The sequence below is a fragment of the Triturus cristatus genome, chromosome 5_2 (genome assembly GCF_964204655.1).
Source record: "Triturus cristatus chromosome 5_2, aTriCri1.1, whole genome shotgun sequence".
In the NCBI taxonomy this organism is placed as follows: Eukaryota; Metazoa; Chordata; class Amphibia; order Caudata; family Salamandridae; genus Triturus; species Triturus cristatus.
The window spans coordinates 1,094,413,609-1,094,430,400 of NC_140588.1; the positions used below are offsets into that span (position 1 = coordinate 1,094,413,609).

A 16,792-nucleotide genomic window follows, 5' to 3' on the forward strand; every position below is an offset into this window, starting at 1 on the left:
GTAAATAATGCAGAGGGTTTTGAAGATGGTGCTGGTCGTGATGGCTCTGTAAATGATGCAGATGGTTTTGAAGATGGTGATGGCCAGCTGTAAATGATGCAGATGGTTTTGAAGATGGGGCTGGTCGTGATGGCTCTGTAAATGATGCAGGTGGTTTTGAAGATGGTGCTGGTCGTGATGGCTCTGTAAATAATGCAGATGGTTTTGAAGATGGTGCTGGTGGTGCTGGCTCTGTAAATGATGAAGATGGTTTTGAAGATGGTGCTGGTCGTGATGGCTCTGTAAATGATGCAGATGGTTTTGAAGATGGTGATGGCTCTGTAAATGATGCAGATGGTTTTGAAGATGGTTCTGGCTGGGATGGCTCTGTAAATGATGCAGATGGTTTTGAAGATGGTGCTGGTCGTGATGGCTCTGTAAATGATGCAGATGGTTTTGAAGATGGTGCTGGTGATGATGGCTCTGTAAATGTTGCAGATGGATTTGAAGATAGTGCTGGTCGTGATGGCTCTGTAAATGATGCAGATGGTTTTGAAGGTGATGCTGGTCGTAATGGCTCTGTAAATGATGCTGATGGTTTTGAAGATGGTGCAGGTCGTGATGGCTCTATAAATGATGCAGAGGTTTTGAAGATGGTGCTGTCCAGCTGTAAATGATGCAGGTGGTTTTGAAGATGATGCTGGCCGTGATGGCTTTGTCAATGATGCAGATGGTTTTGAGGATGGTGCTGGCGGTGATGGCTCTGTAAATGATGCAGATGGTATTGAAGATGGTGCTGGTCGTGATGACTCTGTAAATAATGCAGATGATTTTGAAGATGGTGCTGGTCGTGATGACTCTGTAAATAATGCAGATGATTTTGAAGATGGTGCTGGTCGTGATGGCTCTGTAAATGATGCAGGTGGTTTTGAAGATGGTGCTGGTGGTGATGGCTCTGTAAATGATGTAGACGGTTTTGAAGATGGTGCTGGTCGTGATGGCTCTGTAAATGATGCAGATGGTTTTGAAGATGGTGCTGGTCAGCTGTAAATGATGCAGATGGTTTTGAAGATGGTGCTGGTCGTGATGGCTCTGTAAATGATGCAGATGGTTTTGAAGATGGTGCTGGTCGTGATGGCTCTGTAAATGATGCAGATGGTTTTGAAGATGGTGCTGGCGGTGATGGCTCTGTAAATGATGCAGATGGTTTTGAAGATGGTGCTGGTCGTGATGGCTCTGTAAAGATGCAGATGGTTTGAAAATGGTGCTGGTCGTAATGGCTCTGTAAATGATGCAGATGGTTTTGAAGACGGTGCTGGTCGTGATGGCTCTGTAAATGATGCAGGTGGTTTTGAAGATGGTGCTGGCCAGCAATGGAGCTCCATCAGGATGGGAGTGTTGTGATGATATTTCTTAAGGCCTTGGATGAGACGTGCGTTGGTGTGCAGATGGCATTAAAGGGTGCCAGTGTGGAGTCTGTGATACCATGGAGCAGGATGTTACTACCGTCATCCAGATGCAAGAGTACAAGGCTTGAATAGCAGTTCAGTCGTCACTTTCTGAAAGAATCAGTTTCATTTCCTTTAGAAGAGAGCGCTAGTACCAGGCCATCTCTGTGTTTTTGGCAGTGTTCCTTCAGTGGATACCAGAGCCAAAAGTGATCATAAGCCCCCTGATGATAGATCTAAGGTTTAAGAAACCTGTGATTGGGCTGGTGGCTCTGATGTGGGAGGATTTGGGGTCCAGGTAGGAAACAGTGCGACTGTCTGCTCTGGTTCGGCGGATGCGAGGGACATTTGCAAGGAGAAGGCTTTCAGAGCGGATGTGCCTGGTTGGTTTGGGGAACTGGATGCAGCTGTTGAGGGATGCTAGGCCTTGCTTGTGTAGTGCCTTATATGTGTGTGTGAGGCACTGGAATAGGGTGTGTTTGTGGAGTGTGAGTCAATAGAGGTCCTTGAGGTGTTTGGACATGTGACACTGGAGTGGGAGTTTGAACGTGAGTCTGGCTGCTGCGTTCTGTATGACTTTTAGTCTCTTGGTGAGCTGAGAAGTGATTCTGACGTAAAGGGAGTTGCCGCAGCCCAGTCTGCTGGTCATCAGGTCTTGTGTGACAGACCTTCGGGTGTCCAGCGGGGTCATCTCTACACTTTAAGGAGCTTGAGGGTGTGGAAGCAGGTGGAGACGACCATATTTCAGGTTGGACATCAAGATTCGATGATCGATTATGAGCCCCAAGTTCCTGGTCGAGTTGGACAGACTTGGTGTCGGCGCTAGCTCTGAGGGCTCCCAGGCCAAGGATCAGAGAGAGTTGTCTTTTCCGAATAATACCACTTCCTTCGAGTCTATGTTGAGTTTCAGACAGTTGAAGGCATTCTTATGAAAAAGAGGCGCAGCGCAGCAAGTCGCTGTGCTGTAAATCACCTTGCTGCGCTGTGTCACTGGGAAAGGGCAGGAATGCGCCATATTTAAGGCTATACGGCGCATTCCTGTCATTTCCCCTGCGCTGGCGCACAATGGGCTGTCTGGCCCCAATGCAGGCACCCTTGCACTATGGTGCAAGGGTCTCTGTGTTGCATGCATGATTGTGTTTGTGCAGGAAGGAGCACCTTCCTGCACATATATAATCATGAGAGGCTTTTTTCTCTTTCTATGTGTGCTGCAGAATTAGGATATTAGGACAGAGGACAAACGAAGAGAAATCGTGATCAACAAGTGTATCAGCAAATACATGAACAGCACGGCCCGTTGAAGCAAGGTCTCAGCCATCGCATAGTGCCCGTATTTTTAAAGTCGCCGGCGTTTCAATCCCCGTAAAACTGGCGGGATCGTCATCAGGACTCAGGGGGATACAAAGAGCCAGAGAGACAGCTGAAACAATAATAGAGAAATGGATGATCAGAGTGGGGCCAAGAAGTAGAAAAGTGCAAAAGAGCCAGTACAAGACATAGACAATATCTCTGAGACCGTATTTGCGTTATGAAAGGTAATACAGTTGCTGAAGGAGGGGGTCCCTGGTGACAAGCCTTAGGAACTGGGTGGGCGGGAATGGTCTAAAAAAAAAAAGAAATGGAAACAGAGCTGCTTAAAAGCCCCCCAATGGGTTATCTTGGTGAAGGAAAGTGTGTGCAGTAGGATGGGATGCACTGACCTGAGCTGGAAATATGCTGAACACACCTAGGGGGCTCTAATCAGCCCTCAATGGGAAGCACACGTGTGGTCTGGGTCTCAAGGCTGAGTGACAGATTCCTTCATTGGGCTCTGATCAGTCCTCAAATGCGACGGTGGAATGGAAATTCTAGTTGGCTGACTAGGGTGCAGGGTGTCAAGGGAAAATAGTTTGTTTATTCCACTTGATGTTGATTCTCGCAAGGCTTTTATATAGCATGAAGTCTCGGATAAGGGGACCTAGGTTGTGAGCCGGGTCGCGCCGGTATCAGATGATGTCATGTGTGTACAGGGATACTGTGAGATTGCGGGGCGAAATATAGGCCTCGCTGCATGTGTGGTTGCATAATAGAACAGGCCAGAGTCTCTGGTACCAGGGCATACCAAAAAGGAAGGCAGGTGACTCTCCTTAAAGGTATCCGGTCAAAGAGCGGACCATTCAGCCAGATCCAGGCTGTTGACTGAGTGCATAGTAGTCTTGCCCAGTTTATAAAGCTGTTTGGGAGGCCCATCCTGGACAGAACTGGGAACACGAACCCCCCACTCTAGGGAGTCAAACATGCTTGTGTTATCTAGGAAGACTGCCACATCATTCATCGCCCGATTTAACTGATTCTCTATGGCAACCGAAGTTCTGAGGCAGCTATAATAATAACTGTTTTTCAAACACCTTAGCGAGGATTTTAGCGTCTACATTGATAAGAGACAATGTTCGGTATGAGCCACATGGTCGGTAATGCAAAAAGGGTTTGCCAGGTTTCAAGCGCACCACAAACCTCCCTGAATGAGGGCAGGGGAATGATCTTCTCTAGCGCCTCATTGTACACTCACAGGAGCTAGGGGGCTAGTAGGTGGGAATAGGCTTTGTAAAACTTTGCAGGAAAAAAATCATTCCGGGGGCTTTACACGTGGGGAGTCCGGGCATTGCAGCTGTGATTTCCTCAAGGGTAATAGGCGCGTCTAAGAATTTCCACTGAGGACCCTCCAGCCAAAGCGATGCAATGCGGTCAAAGTATATGGTTTAAGCTGCCGGGTGTACTCTACATATATAGGTGTAACCTGCAGGGTGTACGCTACATGTATAGGTGTAACCTGCACGGTGTACGCTACATGTATAGGTGTAATCTGCCGGGTGTACGCTTCATATATAGGTGTAGTCTGCCGGGTGTATGCTACATGTATAGGTGCATAGACGAATAACTGGGGGACGGCTCCCACTCAGACAAGTGAGAATGTCTGAATTTCTGTAGATTAAACAAGCCTTAGGCAAGTTCCGGTCTTGAGGAGGGATGCCAGTTCCAGACTTCATCCTGCCCAATGGTGTGGGTCAAGGGAGCAAAAAGGCCACTAGTCCCTGCTACTTTCTCCTCCATTTCTCTGAATTGTATCTGCCCTGGCAAGAAACCAGTGTAGAGTTTTCTGCCTTAATTCCGGGCTCTGGAGCCCCAGGGGCGTCCCACCGGCACCCTGGTGAGTGCCATCGAAAGTGCCCACCTTCTGTGGCTGTTTCAGACGTGTTTTCAGTGGTTTCTACACACATCTTTGTGGTCCTATGTAGCACTAAGGCAACATCGGGGTTCATACCATGGAATCCTGTTCCTCCTTCCCGCAGTCTGCCTCCATGTGGTAGCCATGGTCCTCACCAAGGGAACATCGGGGTCCAGGCCGTGAGAATCCTGTTCCTTCTTCCCGCAGTCTGCCTCCATGTGGTAGCCATGGTCCTCACCAAGGGAACATCTGGGTCCATGCCATGGAATCCTGTTCCTCCCTCCCGCAGTCTGGCTCCATGTGGTAGCCATGGTCCTCACCAAGGGAACATCTGGGTCCATGCCATGGAATCCTGTTCCTCCCTCCCGCAGTCTGCCTCCATGTGGTAGCCATGGTCCTCACCAAGGGAACATCTGGGTCCATGCCATGGAATCCTGTTCCTCCTTCCCCCAGTCTGCATAGAGTTCACAAAAGCTTTCAACCAGATGTGTGCCAGCGCTGCCTGTCAGTGCCTTCCCAAATGTTATATGGTCGTGAGATAATCCCCACTGAAGGCTTCAGAAACACACCTGGAGTCCGCACACGGTCATCTGATACAAGATGGCTCGACACGCTAAGACATGGAATGAGACTAGCTGTGCGTCTTTGCACCACCTCTGAGTTGTCTGTATATTTGTCTGTCTTTCTTATTTGCATAAGATCAGTTCATCGAAACAATTTGGTTTTCTGGTTCTTTCTAAACAGTCCTTTCAATGCAGCACAGGTAAAGATGCAGTGTGATAAGGGAATTAGTTACTCCACTTGTGTGGGACTTATCATACGCCACATCGTGCGGGTTCTGACTTTGGACCACATGGTTTGTTATTATCAAGACCTCATCCATCAATGGATTATAACCTTTGTTCATATATTGATTTAAGAACCTAAAAGTTGATATATGATCACTTTTAGGCATCTTGTTTCCTCCACTCTTGAATCAGTTTGCAGGAACTTCAGGTGTCTCTACAGATTGTTGCAATAGCGCACTATCTGGCGCTCTTGATTTTTGGATGGAGAATCTTCATTTAAATCCCTAGGATATACATTGAAGAAGCTCTGAAGAAGTCCTATTGTACAAAACACATTGGCTACAGCAAGAATCCAAGAAGAAAAGGATATGTTTTAAAAGAGTTAATGAATAAAGAATTTCCTTTTATCAAAAAAAGATTCTGTGAGTCTCTGCATTTTTGTCCAATTGCTGCTGTGAATACTCTGGGTGTTATAGACCAAAAAATGATTGGGGTGTGGGTTGTGAGTCACATCGTCTTTAAATCTGATAGAGATTTTTCTCCTGGTTTTGTAGACTAAGACGGCTGGTCCTCTTGACTCGAGCGCCACAATGTTTTGAATTACAAGCAGCCTGTGTATGTGTTGTGTGCGGTATCCTATTGCCTCTGCCTCTTCTTGGTAAATCGCTTGATAAATTAGTTATAAAAACTGGATGTGAGGTTCCCTGTAATCCCGTCACCGGGTATCTATCATGCAACACTACTTTGACATCCTCTTCTTTCACCTCCATCGAGCCTCTGCGGGTGAGCCCCAACATCTGTCACCTTCCTTGGTCCTCTCCTTGAGCTCCTAGTAGCATCCTCAGTTCCTTGTAGGATGGAGCTACCAATGTAGTGGAGTCTGTGATCCGAGATGGCTGTGGTGGGGCTCCTCCTAGCAGCCCCTCTACCCAGGTTGCTCCTCTGTGCAGGTGCTCATGGCGACCTGGAGGTGTCGTAAAAGGGGGTAGTCAAAGCATGTGCTGAAGAAAAGTGTCACTGGTATCTGTTTCCAAATAATGTACTGGTTAAAACCCAATGTTGTGATTGTTGCGTAATTGTACTTATTGTGTTTCCTGCCAGTTGCCCCTCAAACAATGGTCACACGAAGAAAGAACGGCGATCGCACTCTTCTGACCGGCTACGCTTATGGATTTTATCCCAGAGAAATTGAGGTGAAATGGGTCAGGAATGGTGTAGAGATGCCCTGGGAATCGAGCGAAATCTTGCCAAACCCTGACGGAACCTACCAGGCCCAGAAAACAGTGGAAGTTCAGGAAGGAGATGATGAGAAAACGTACAAATGTGAGGTGTATCACAGCAGCCTGCCGGACACTGTGACCGTGATGTATGGTAAGAAATGCTCTTTGGTCTGTAGCAGTTGATTGTGGCGGTGGTGCAAATATTGACTTCATAGGGTCCCTGGTTTGATCTGTTCCTGTCACTGGCGCTAGGCCCAGCCATAGAAGTGGAGTACATTTTTATGGGGAGATTTGTGGGAATGCTGGTGGTAGAAATGTTGTAGATCCTGCAGATTTGAGAAGTTTCCCTCACAGATGTGTGAGGACATTGTGTCAGTTTAGCCAAAGACTGAGGTTCGAGGGGCATTCTGAGTAAGAAAACCTAGTGGGATCCATGCAGGTCACCCCACCCTAGACTCTCCTTCAAAAAAGGAATCGAGGAACTTTGTTACAGAGCGGCGCTAGCCATTCTGTAGTTATAGTTAGGGTTCCCAGAGACAGGATTTCCTTGGATTTTGGACCGTTAATAACTTTGCGCCCATTTGACAAATCCGTGCAAAACCTTGCAGCCCTATTCCTTTTTTTAGGTCTCGCTGAGTCAGCGCGCATGCGCTGCTCGGAGAGACATTTAGTAGGTGAGTTTTCAAAGTGCTGCTGGCTGGCCTAGCGCTTGCGTTCACGCAAGCGTGCACGCACGGCACAGCCAGAAGCTTTCAGCGCCAGAAGCGCCATCTGGAGCTTTCACTTTTTCCGCCCGTTGCACGCGCACCCCTGCTTTCACTTTTGCTGTCCCTCTCGCGTGTTTGCCGGCGAGCGTGCACTTTCCTTTTGCTTGTTTCTCCACAAGCCAAGCTTCACCCATCTCCAAGCCACCCACAGCGTCCCCAGGTTCTAGTGTCAAAGGGCTCACCGATTGGCTGTGTCCTCTCTCCCCAAACAACTTAATTTTGCAGACACACTGTTATACCGCAAGCTTGTTTTTCATTTGCCTCCACTTGTTTTCTAACTTTCATGTTTCACTTTGCTCCCGCCCCTCCCGTTGTCCTATTCCCTTTGCTCCCGCCCCCTCCCGTTGTCCTATTCCCTTTGCTCCCGCCTCTTCCCGTTGTCCTATTCCCTTTGCTCCCGCCCCCTCCCGTTGTCCTATTCCCTTTGCTCCCGCCCCCTCCCGTTGTCCTATTCCCTTTGCTCCCGCCCCCCCTCCTTGTAGTGTGTGTGTCTTTATTCCCGCACCCTCGCTCGTTTCTTTCTATTGTCTATTTCCTCCCGCCGCCCCCCCCTTCCCGCGAGCACCATGCCCACACAGCCGTAACTTCCTGGGGAAGAGGTGAGGCATCTGTTTTAATTGTCGCTATACAGGTCAGCTTTGCATAATTGCAGCCACAGTTTATAGTGCCAATATCGGCAACTGTTGTTACATAACACATAAGTACATAAATAAACCACACAACACATATGTAGGTGGAGAAATATTGCTGCAGGTTTATTAGCATAACCAATATGCAAACATGGTGGGTTATCTTACGGGCAATCCGATCCCAGGGCAGGCCAACCCCTATGCCGCCTGCCCGTCTGATAAGCCTAAATTACACCGTGGCAGTCGCCAATTGGTGCATACCAAATCTTGGGAGGGGCCACACCTCCCATCAGTGGACCACCAGTCCACTTGCTTACTCACGCCCCCCCGAAAGAGGTGGGCGGAGCGTATTATGGCAGCCCCCGGTTGCTCAGACCCACAACCGCCCGTAGGACTAACGGGGCGCCGTAGTTCTTCCAGGGGACAACGCTAACCATCCCTGGGTATCCTGGCTTAGCACCACGCTGTGCTGCTGCATGAAGTACCCCTTGGTATCTGCAGACTCTGGATCGCCCTGTAACTCCTCCTGCAACACAAAGTAACATGTTAGAAAGCCTAACCCCACCCCTTGTACCTCCGTCTGCTGGGTAAGCGGAGGGGCGGGCAAGGCGAGACGAGAGGGACAAGAGGGCGAGGAAGGGGCGGGGACAGCCTAAATACCCCTGCCCCCTCCCCCTTCCGCCGGAAGTATCCTTTTGCCGGACGTCTTCCCTGGCCAAGACCCAGGGACTAGACCGGCTACCCCCAGTGCCTTCATGCGGCACTAAGGCGGCTGCCCTTTTAGGGGGGCTGCTGCGCAACCCCCCCAGGCAGCCTTGCATAGTGCCAATATAGGCAACTGTTGTTACATAACACATAAGTACATAAATAAACCACACGACACATATGTAGGTGGAGAAATATTGCTGCAGGTTTATTAGCATAACCAATATGCAAACATGGTGGGTTATCTTACGGGCGGTCCGATCCCAGGGCAGGCCAACCCCTATGCCGCCTGCCCGTCTGATAAGCCTAAATTACACCGTGGCAGTCGCCAATTGGTGCATACCAAACCTTGGGAGGGGCCACCCCTCCCATCAGTGGACCACCAGTCCACTTGCTTACTCACGCCCCCCCCCGAAAGAGGTGGGCGGAGCGTATTATGGCAGTCCCCGGTTGATCAGACCCACAACCGCCTTTAGGACTAATGGGGCGCCGTAGTTCTTCCAGGGGACAACGCTAACCATCCCTGGGTATCCTGGCTTAGCACCACGCTGTGCTGCTGCATGAAGTACCCCTTGGTATCTGCAGACTCTGGATCGCCCTGTAACTCCTCCACAGCCTTGGGAGTGGCCACCGTCACTACCAGGGCCCCCCACCAAGGTAGACCTATTTACTTACAACCTGCTGCAGCCAAAGCTTCCCCTAAGTCCAGTAGGAAAAGATCCATGCCTTATTACTTACAACACGCTGATTACCGGGCTTCTCCCAGGTCCAGCCCAGACAAATCTTAGCCCATATAGGACCGGAGGCCAGCCTACCCCCTCAGGACAGGTGCCCCCATCCTTTCTAAACTCCCCGTGGATTTATGACTGATATGACCTGAAACCTATAAATAGGCGTTGGTCTAATGTTACCTTCGAATGGTTGAAGAACAATACCTATGACAAGCCACTCCTGCCAGGAGGTGCCAATGCGGGGGCGGTAAGAGTCGACAAGCCCGCTCTACTTCCTCTTTCACTCCGTAGTCTGAGTCTGGCACTAGTCGGAGTGTGTCCATCGCATTCCGTCAGTCACCACTCAGTGTGAAGCCTTGCCCTCCCAAACTTCTGCTAGTATACCAGGGAGCAGACAGGACAGAGTGACCCCAGAGGGGAACCAACGTATAAAATACCTCTCTTATTTTGAATACCGGGAAAGCCAAATGTTCTCCTGATACTTTGTCGCCCAAATGTGTTTCCCAGGAGTTTCCCCCAATCTTATGGCCAAATCGCCCCCGTTGGAAGGCCACTTCCACAACCTACATAGCTGCCAGCCAGAGCTGGAGGGCGGGAGAAGTTACCCGTTATCGTTACTCAAATCAATGGTACCTGTTTCCTTGAACTCAAGGCCGGCATACTAAGGGAACCTACCAGGATCTGCATCTTGCGTTTCCCACTAAACCTATGTACCATGTCGCCCTGGTTGGAAGGCAACTTCCACAACCTGCAGCTGCCCGCCCAGGCCGGAGGGCGGGAGAAATCAACATTATCGTCACTCAAATCAGGGTGCCTGTTTCAACGAACAAGGACGGGATACTAAGTGAACCGACCAGGATCTGCGCCTGAACCAGGGGTCGGACCCAAGCCCCTCTGAGTTCGACCGCTCCACCTGCCTGTTACCATGAATCCCAGGGCAGACCACCGGCATCTAACCCAAGCATCGCCCGGCCTGAGCTAAAACACCCCTGAAAGGCAGGACAACGTGCTGACCACCAACCTTGCATTCAGAATGTTCACACACATCTACCAAGGGAAAGGCGCGTGATGAAGCAACTGGCACCATGCCATCAAAATATCACCTTAACCTTCTGTGACTGCAAGAGAGCTCATATGATTGTCTGTATTATTGCTCACTCCCATACATGTCAGCCCTAACCAGGCAACCCGCACCGTTTTGGCACTGGCACCCTCCTGCCCCGGCAGACAGAGGGTGCCTGATCGTATGTAGCCCCAACCATACGTATGTCACTGATGGTATACCAGGGTACGATGACACTCAGCTGACTCTACTGCTGAGTGCACGTTGCACCATCACAGGTATGTCTCTGCCTGTGCCGTGTCTGGCTGCAAAGTTCGCGACATTGCCAGCCCCAGTCCCGGGCGCAAAAGAAGCTTTACAGCCGCTGGGGCTATCGATGGTACACTTGGCCTGAAGACACAGAAAGAGATGCCCTTACTACTGCTGTGTACGAACCCACAGCCATTGGCTCTCCATGGTGCACTACCTTCCTGATAATAATGGTGTCCTTGGAGAATGTTGACAACCAAGGTCTGCCATAGCGGGAGTGCAAGCTCTACTCAGTTTCTAGAAGAACACCTGGTTCACGCCCTCAAAATTGCCACTTATCGCAGTGATGCCTTGGCAGGAGCAACTTGTGAAAGTATCCAACGCAACCAAGCAGTGTAACCTTACCCATAACAGTGACCCCAACTGGATCCAGTGCAGGAAGATATCTCCCTTGGCATCCATCCCTTTAGCACCACATTCACAGCCTTAAACATGCCGCTCAAAAGGTATGTGTTTAGTGCTAAATGGTTTGACTTCTGCTCTTGACAGCCTCCCTTCTAACCAACAGTGTTGGAAACCACTCAAGTTGATTCTAGTGCAAGTCGGCCCCTGTTAACCTGGCACTGTTAGACCAAATGGACCTGTAAACAAGCTTCTTAACCAAATGTATATCATGTTGCGCAACATGGGACACTGTTACTTCAACCCTATGTATGTTCTGGCATGGCCATACTGCCACAGGTATCCCCCTTAATCCTGTTCAACCACTAAATAAAGCTGTACAAGGGAACAGGAATTTACCCGTGCACCTCGCCCTGGGACCAAGTATGGGGAAGAGTCTATGTCAGATATAGCTGAAGCCCGCTCTACCCTCATTCTATAAGAGCGCCGTGTTAGTGTCTCCGGCTTGGGGAGGGGCAGCTCATACTTTCTGAACACCTCGCTGTCTGAAGTCGCAGCTAAACTTCATTACAGTGTATGTGCTCGGGCCTGTCTAAAGAAAATGTAAACCCAATACTACTGTTGTGCTGGAACCCACAAACACTGCTCTCCATGGTTAGAGAGCTACCTGTAATAATGGCTTTCTTTTTAGAAAATTTTGAAAATTCTTGTTCTGCAAAGAAGGAACTGCAAGAACTAATGAGTTCCATGAAAGCTACAACCTAGTTCAACACTATACAAAGTTACAACTATATCGCCATTTAGCACGAGTAAGGGCAGCCTGTCAACGTATCCAAACGCAATTAAGAATTCGAACCTTACCCTGAACAGAACATCACTGGCCCAGAGACGAGGCACACAATGCTAGGGCCACTCAGTCGCCTCCCTCAAAATTTCCTGCTGGTTAATTGCTCCAAGGACTGGCAGGTACCTTAAGTAGTAATTATCTTGCGTCGTTATCCAAAGTACCCGCACCTGCCAGGTTGCTGGTACTGCATGAGCACTCCAAGTGCGAATTGAGTTTCCTCAATATTCTGGGATAGTGTTTTAAACATAGAAAGACAGCCGCGGCTCACTGATATTACTGCAAATAATAATCTGTCACCTCCTTGGTGCATCACCTTGGCCTTCAATGACAGACACCGTCCCGTGAACTTCCCAAGCCCCATATAGGCCCCCCTGCCTACTCACTGCACCCTACAGCAGGACAGTTGTGTAACTCTAACCAGGACTCACCAAAGCGGCCCCATCAGTTAGGTCCACACTTAGCTCCTGCTGTGCTGCCAAATAGAACATCACAACTACCCAGCTTTGCTCGGGCAATGACTAAGGGTTCAGACCGGCCACTAGCATGCCGCGCAGTTACTAGGCCTGAGCACACCCCCGGCACTGAACCAACAATGCGCCCAACTCCTATCAAATATCGCGATGAGCAATATAACAGGTGCCGCGTGGTTAGGCCTGCAAAGAGCCCCGCTGCATTGAATACACGCACACTGGTTTAATGGTTAAGGGCAAAGACCACGAGCAGTCATGCGACGTTTATTTATCCCCTCCCGCGAAGCAAACGTGAATCCTCGGCCCAATTTTGCGCATCCTCCCGTGCGCTTACCTCCTGAAGCGGGTGCCTATGCCTGGATAAAGGGGGGGGGGGGTGGCACAACTGCTGGGGGTCTGTTTCCATGTCCCTGTGGGGGTCGGTAGCTGCTCAGGTGCCTTCTACCAGCTACGCACGCATTCATGGATGGCAGAGCGCTAGCTAACATGGCGCTGCTTAAAGGCGCACCAATCTACCATGGAAAGGAGAAAACCTTAGCTTCATTGCGCCGAGCTCTCTGGCCTCTGCGTGTGTGGACGAGGCTACCAACTTCTCATTCGAGTCTCGCTACCCATCTCAAGGCAATAATCCAGCTGCTTGCCAACCCCCACCCAGACATAGCAGGCAAGATTAGTATCACACCCCAGACATTTTGGTTACGTAACGGTGCCCCTGCAGGGTTGATGCTTACCGAGCACTCCTGTTCTGCAGCCGAGGTCATGGCCGCTGCTCCTGATGCGTCATCAGAACCCCAGGCACCCTGGAGACTTCGCACCGCTCTGCTTTGTGACACCTGCACCAACCGAATTGCAGGCAGGGGATGTGAAGGCGGCTGATCGCCCAGCGGTGTCCCAGCTCCCCCTGCGCCTGCCCGAGTCGTGCCTCCACTAGTGCCGCGGTCATCTGCCCACCCTAGCACCCCCGCCGGTCTCCTAATGGGCAGGCGGCGGGCGAGGAGTAGGCTGTGCCCTCAGCCAATCCTGGCGCTGCAGCAGCGCCAGGATTGGCTGAGGGGTTGCCACGCAGTGCTGACGTGCTGTTCCAGTTCGAAGAGGGAAGAGGCCCCAACGCGGACCAGGAGCAGAGGCGGTCAGGTACGTTTTCGTCTTATTTTTAAATGTATAAGGCTTGTTTGTACTTTGTAGTGTTTATAAAATGTGTCTTTAGTGTTAGACATGGGCGTATTATAGCATTGGTGTGCCTGCTGTACTCACGCTGGTGGTTTGTGTCTGTTTGGTTCACTACCGGCAACTATCAGGTGTATGAAAACACCCCACATTTGTGGCCTCTGAAGAAGGACTTCCTTACTGCAGGAAAAGGGAGAATTGAATTTGCCTTTTGACTTGCTTTGCTGTGCAGTAAGCCTTTCTTTTCGGGGGAGACCGGATAAAAAGACGTCGAGAAATACCCAAAATGAAGGCTAAATAATAAAACAAAGCGTCCACTCTCCCTAACGGTGAACGTCTTGTTACTTGCGCGCACGTTGTCTCACTTTTGCCAAGTCATGAATAGAAGCAATAGAACGCGTTCTCGCGCTTGAGAGCGGCATGCATTTAGCTACAGAAAGCTGCAGTCCACGGTCTCATTTGTGCGGAGTATGTTTAATTAAATATCACCAGAAATAGCTCTAGATTCGAAATTTCAACTCCTGGACAATTACTTGGTCGTCCGTGCTTCAAGATTTTGTATTTTCTACAAGGTGTGTTAGTTTGTGTGTTCGGGAGCGTGTGTCCTATGAGTGCTGTGTTGCGCCCCGTACGTGTTGGCGCGGCGCACGTCTGCGCACAAGCACCTGCACTGCGCTTCCCGGCGCACGGCGGCTCGCTCCGAGACGCAGGCACACTGTGCAGTCGGCCTTTCCTTCTCTGAGCAGTAGTTTGTGAGCGGCCGCCCCTTCCTGGCGTCCTCCCTGATCAGAAGCACATTGCGACGGCGCAGTCATTAAACTGGGAGCTGGAACGGGCCAGACGTTTTCATCGGCACTGTCAGTCAGCGCCGGTAAATCATCGGCGCACTTGAACTTGGAAGCAACGGGCTGAGTATGGGGGTCTCCGGGGCCTGATTTGGTTACCCCTGCCCTACTGCAGTCACTCTGTCCCTCTACTGGAAGTACGGCATGTATTCTGGGGACATGATGGGTATTGGTCCACCAGCCTCTGCGAGGGCAATATTTGTTCAATGGTTACTGAATGTGTAGGTGCATGTTTTGAGAAGCTTATACGAGAATCCTTTTTAAATGACGATGTGAACAATATTGGGAGGTGGAGGGGGTGCTGAATCACTGTGCGCTTGTGGAACACAATTTTCTTTTTTTTACAGTGTAGTGTATTGCAGATGCAACCGAATGCCTTCTTGTTTGTGGACGTGGTGGCCACCTGTACTCACCCACCTCGTTGTAGTCCTGTATTTGTTTCGAAATATAACGATGTTCCTACGTGTTTTTTGACCTGGTGTTGACCTCGCTCGTTGCGCTGCATTAGGACAATAATTTTACGGCCCACCACTTTTAAATGTCACCAGCCGCCCCTGAAGGTGGGTGTCCCTTAGGGCTCAATCTTTAGCCCCACATTGTTCAACCTTTATATGTCTCCCGTTGCTCCCTTGGAAGAAGATTGCGGGGCTACAATAATTTCCTATGCTGACGACACGCAGCTTCTGTTCACCTGTGACAAAGGTGAGGACTTTGCAGGTGAGAAGATCACCCAATGCCTGACTGGGGTTTTTGCATGGGCGAACCAGCTCAAATACAACCCAGAGAAATCGAGGTCATTTTTCCCCCTCTCCACCTTTGAATGAGTGGAAACAATGGTGGCCATCAGACATGTCGCCTCCCTTCTCGGTTAGCATGGCCAAGAACCTGGGTGTCAAGCTGGACGAGACTGTCTATGAAGGCCCAACTCCAGTCAGTCGCAGGATCATGTTTTGGCCTCCTGCGGATGCTCAGGAAATTTCTTCCCCTCGTGCCTCTCGCCCACAGGAAGACCGTTGTCCAGGCTCTGATTGTCTCGAGACTGGACTATGCTAATGTCCTATTCCTAGGCCTCCCGCGGTACCTACTGATTACATGTGGTCCAGAATGCGGCCCCCAAGGCGGCCCTCCTGCTCAAACCTAGAACCCGGATCTCTCCTCACCTGAAAGCTTTGACTGGCTTCCTGTGAGGAAAAGAATTTGCTTTAAGGCATTGGTCTTGGCTTTTAAGGCTCTACAGGGTACGGGCGCACATTATCTCAGAAGGAGAGCCGCACACTATGCCTCCCGCAGAACCCTCAGGTCATCCTCACTACATCTGGTTGCGGTCCCATATCGGAGGCCGCTCTTTCCAAGTGCAGGTCGCATGCTTCTGGAACCTCCTGCCGGTGACACTCAGACAAGTGATGGACCTAATAACCTTTAGGAAGCTGCTTAAAATCTGGCTCTTCAGGCACTTACCTTAAGTCTCCCCCTCCCTCTAGGGTAAGCTGCAGACGAGTTCTGAGGTTCTGTAGCGCCGGGACACTCTTTCTGAGTAGCTGTGCGCTTTATAAATACCCCCTCATTCATTCATTCATTCATTCATTCAGACAGTGTTCTGACCTCATAGGGGGGAGTGGAGAGAACAATTCCTCTCCTGTGTGGAGGTGTTAACACCTCCCACTGGTCAGGAAGAGCAATCCGTAACAGGGAGCGTCAAAGGCCTTGCCACCTTTGTAATGTGACCACAGCCTCTCCTGTTAGAGGGAGCAGGCACCCATTCTGTCCTCACCCCATTTTTAGTGGGAGGACAGGCAGGAAAACGTAGAAAGAATAGGAGGTGTGCCACCCCACCGCCAACTCTATCCCCTCAGTGCTGGAGGTGAGGAAGAACACTTTTTAGTGCCCACCATCTTGAAGAAGGTGGGACTCCTCCAATCTGGAGCAGGGATATGCTCAACCCCCACGTGGGGTGAGCATTTAGAGGATGTAGTCACCCTTAAGGTAAGTAGCCCATTAGCTACTACCTGGCACTCCCTTGAAACGCCCCTACATGTAGTAAATTAGGTGGCCCCCCTGAGCCCTGAACTGCAGTTCATGATGACCTAAGAAAAGCCGTGCACTGCAGAATCGCACCAGCAGGGAAGACTGCAGTGATCAACTGACTTGGCCCCATCCCTACCGGCCTGTGTGCAGCTCTCGACATTCCTGCACCACAAAAGGACTCGTCCTGCAGCTCAGTGACCTCCAGAACCCTGGGAGTACTGACTGCCTTCAACAAAGATCAAGACTCCCGAG

At 50.3% G+C, this 16,792-nt stretch overlaps 1 protein-coding gene across 1 annotated transcript in view; it reads left to right on the forward strand.

Moving 5' to 3' along the window:
* Positions 1–16,792, forward strand: part of LOC146829746 (class I histocompatibility antigen, Gogo-OKO alpha chain-like) — a 365,530-nt gene that overhangs the window by 143,486 nt on the left and 205,252 nt on the right. The window contains exon 4 of the mRNA XM_085608469.1: positions 6,522–6,791. Coding sequence (XP_085464595.1) covers positions 6,522–6,791 — 270 coding nt within the window. The remainder of the gene's footprint in view (positions 1–6,521; positions 6,792–16,792) is intronic.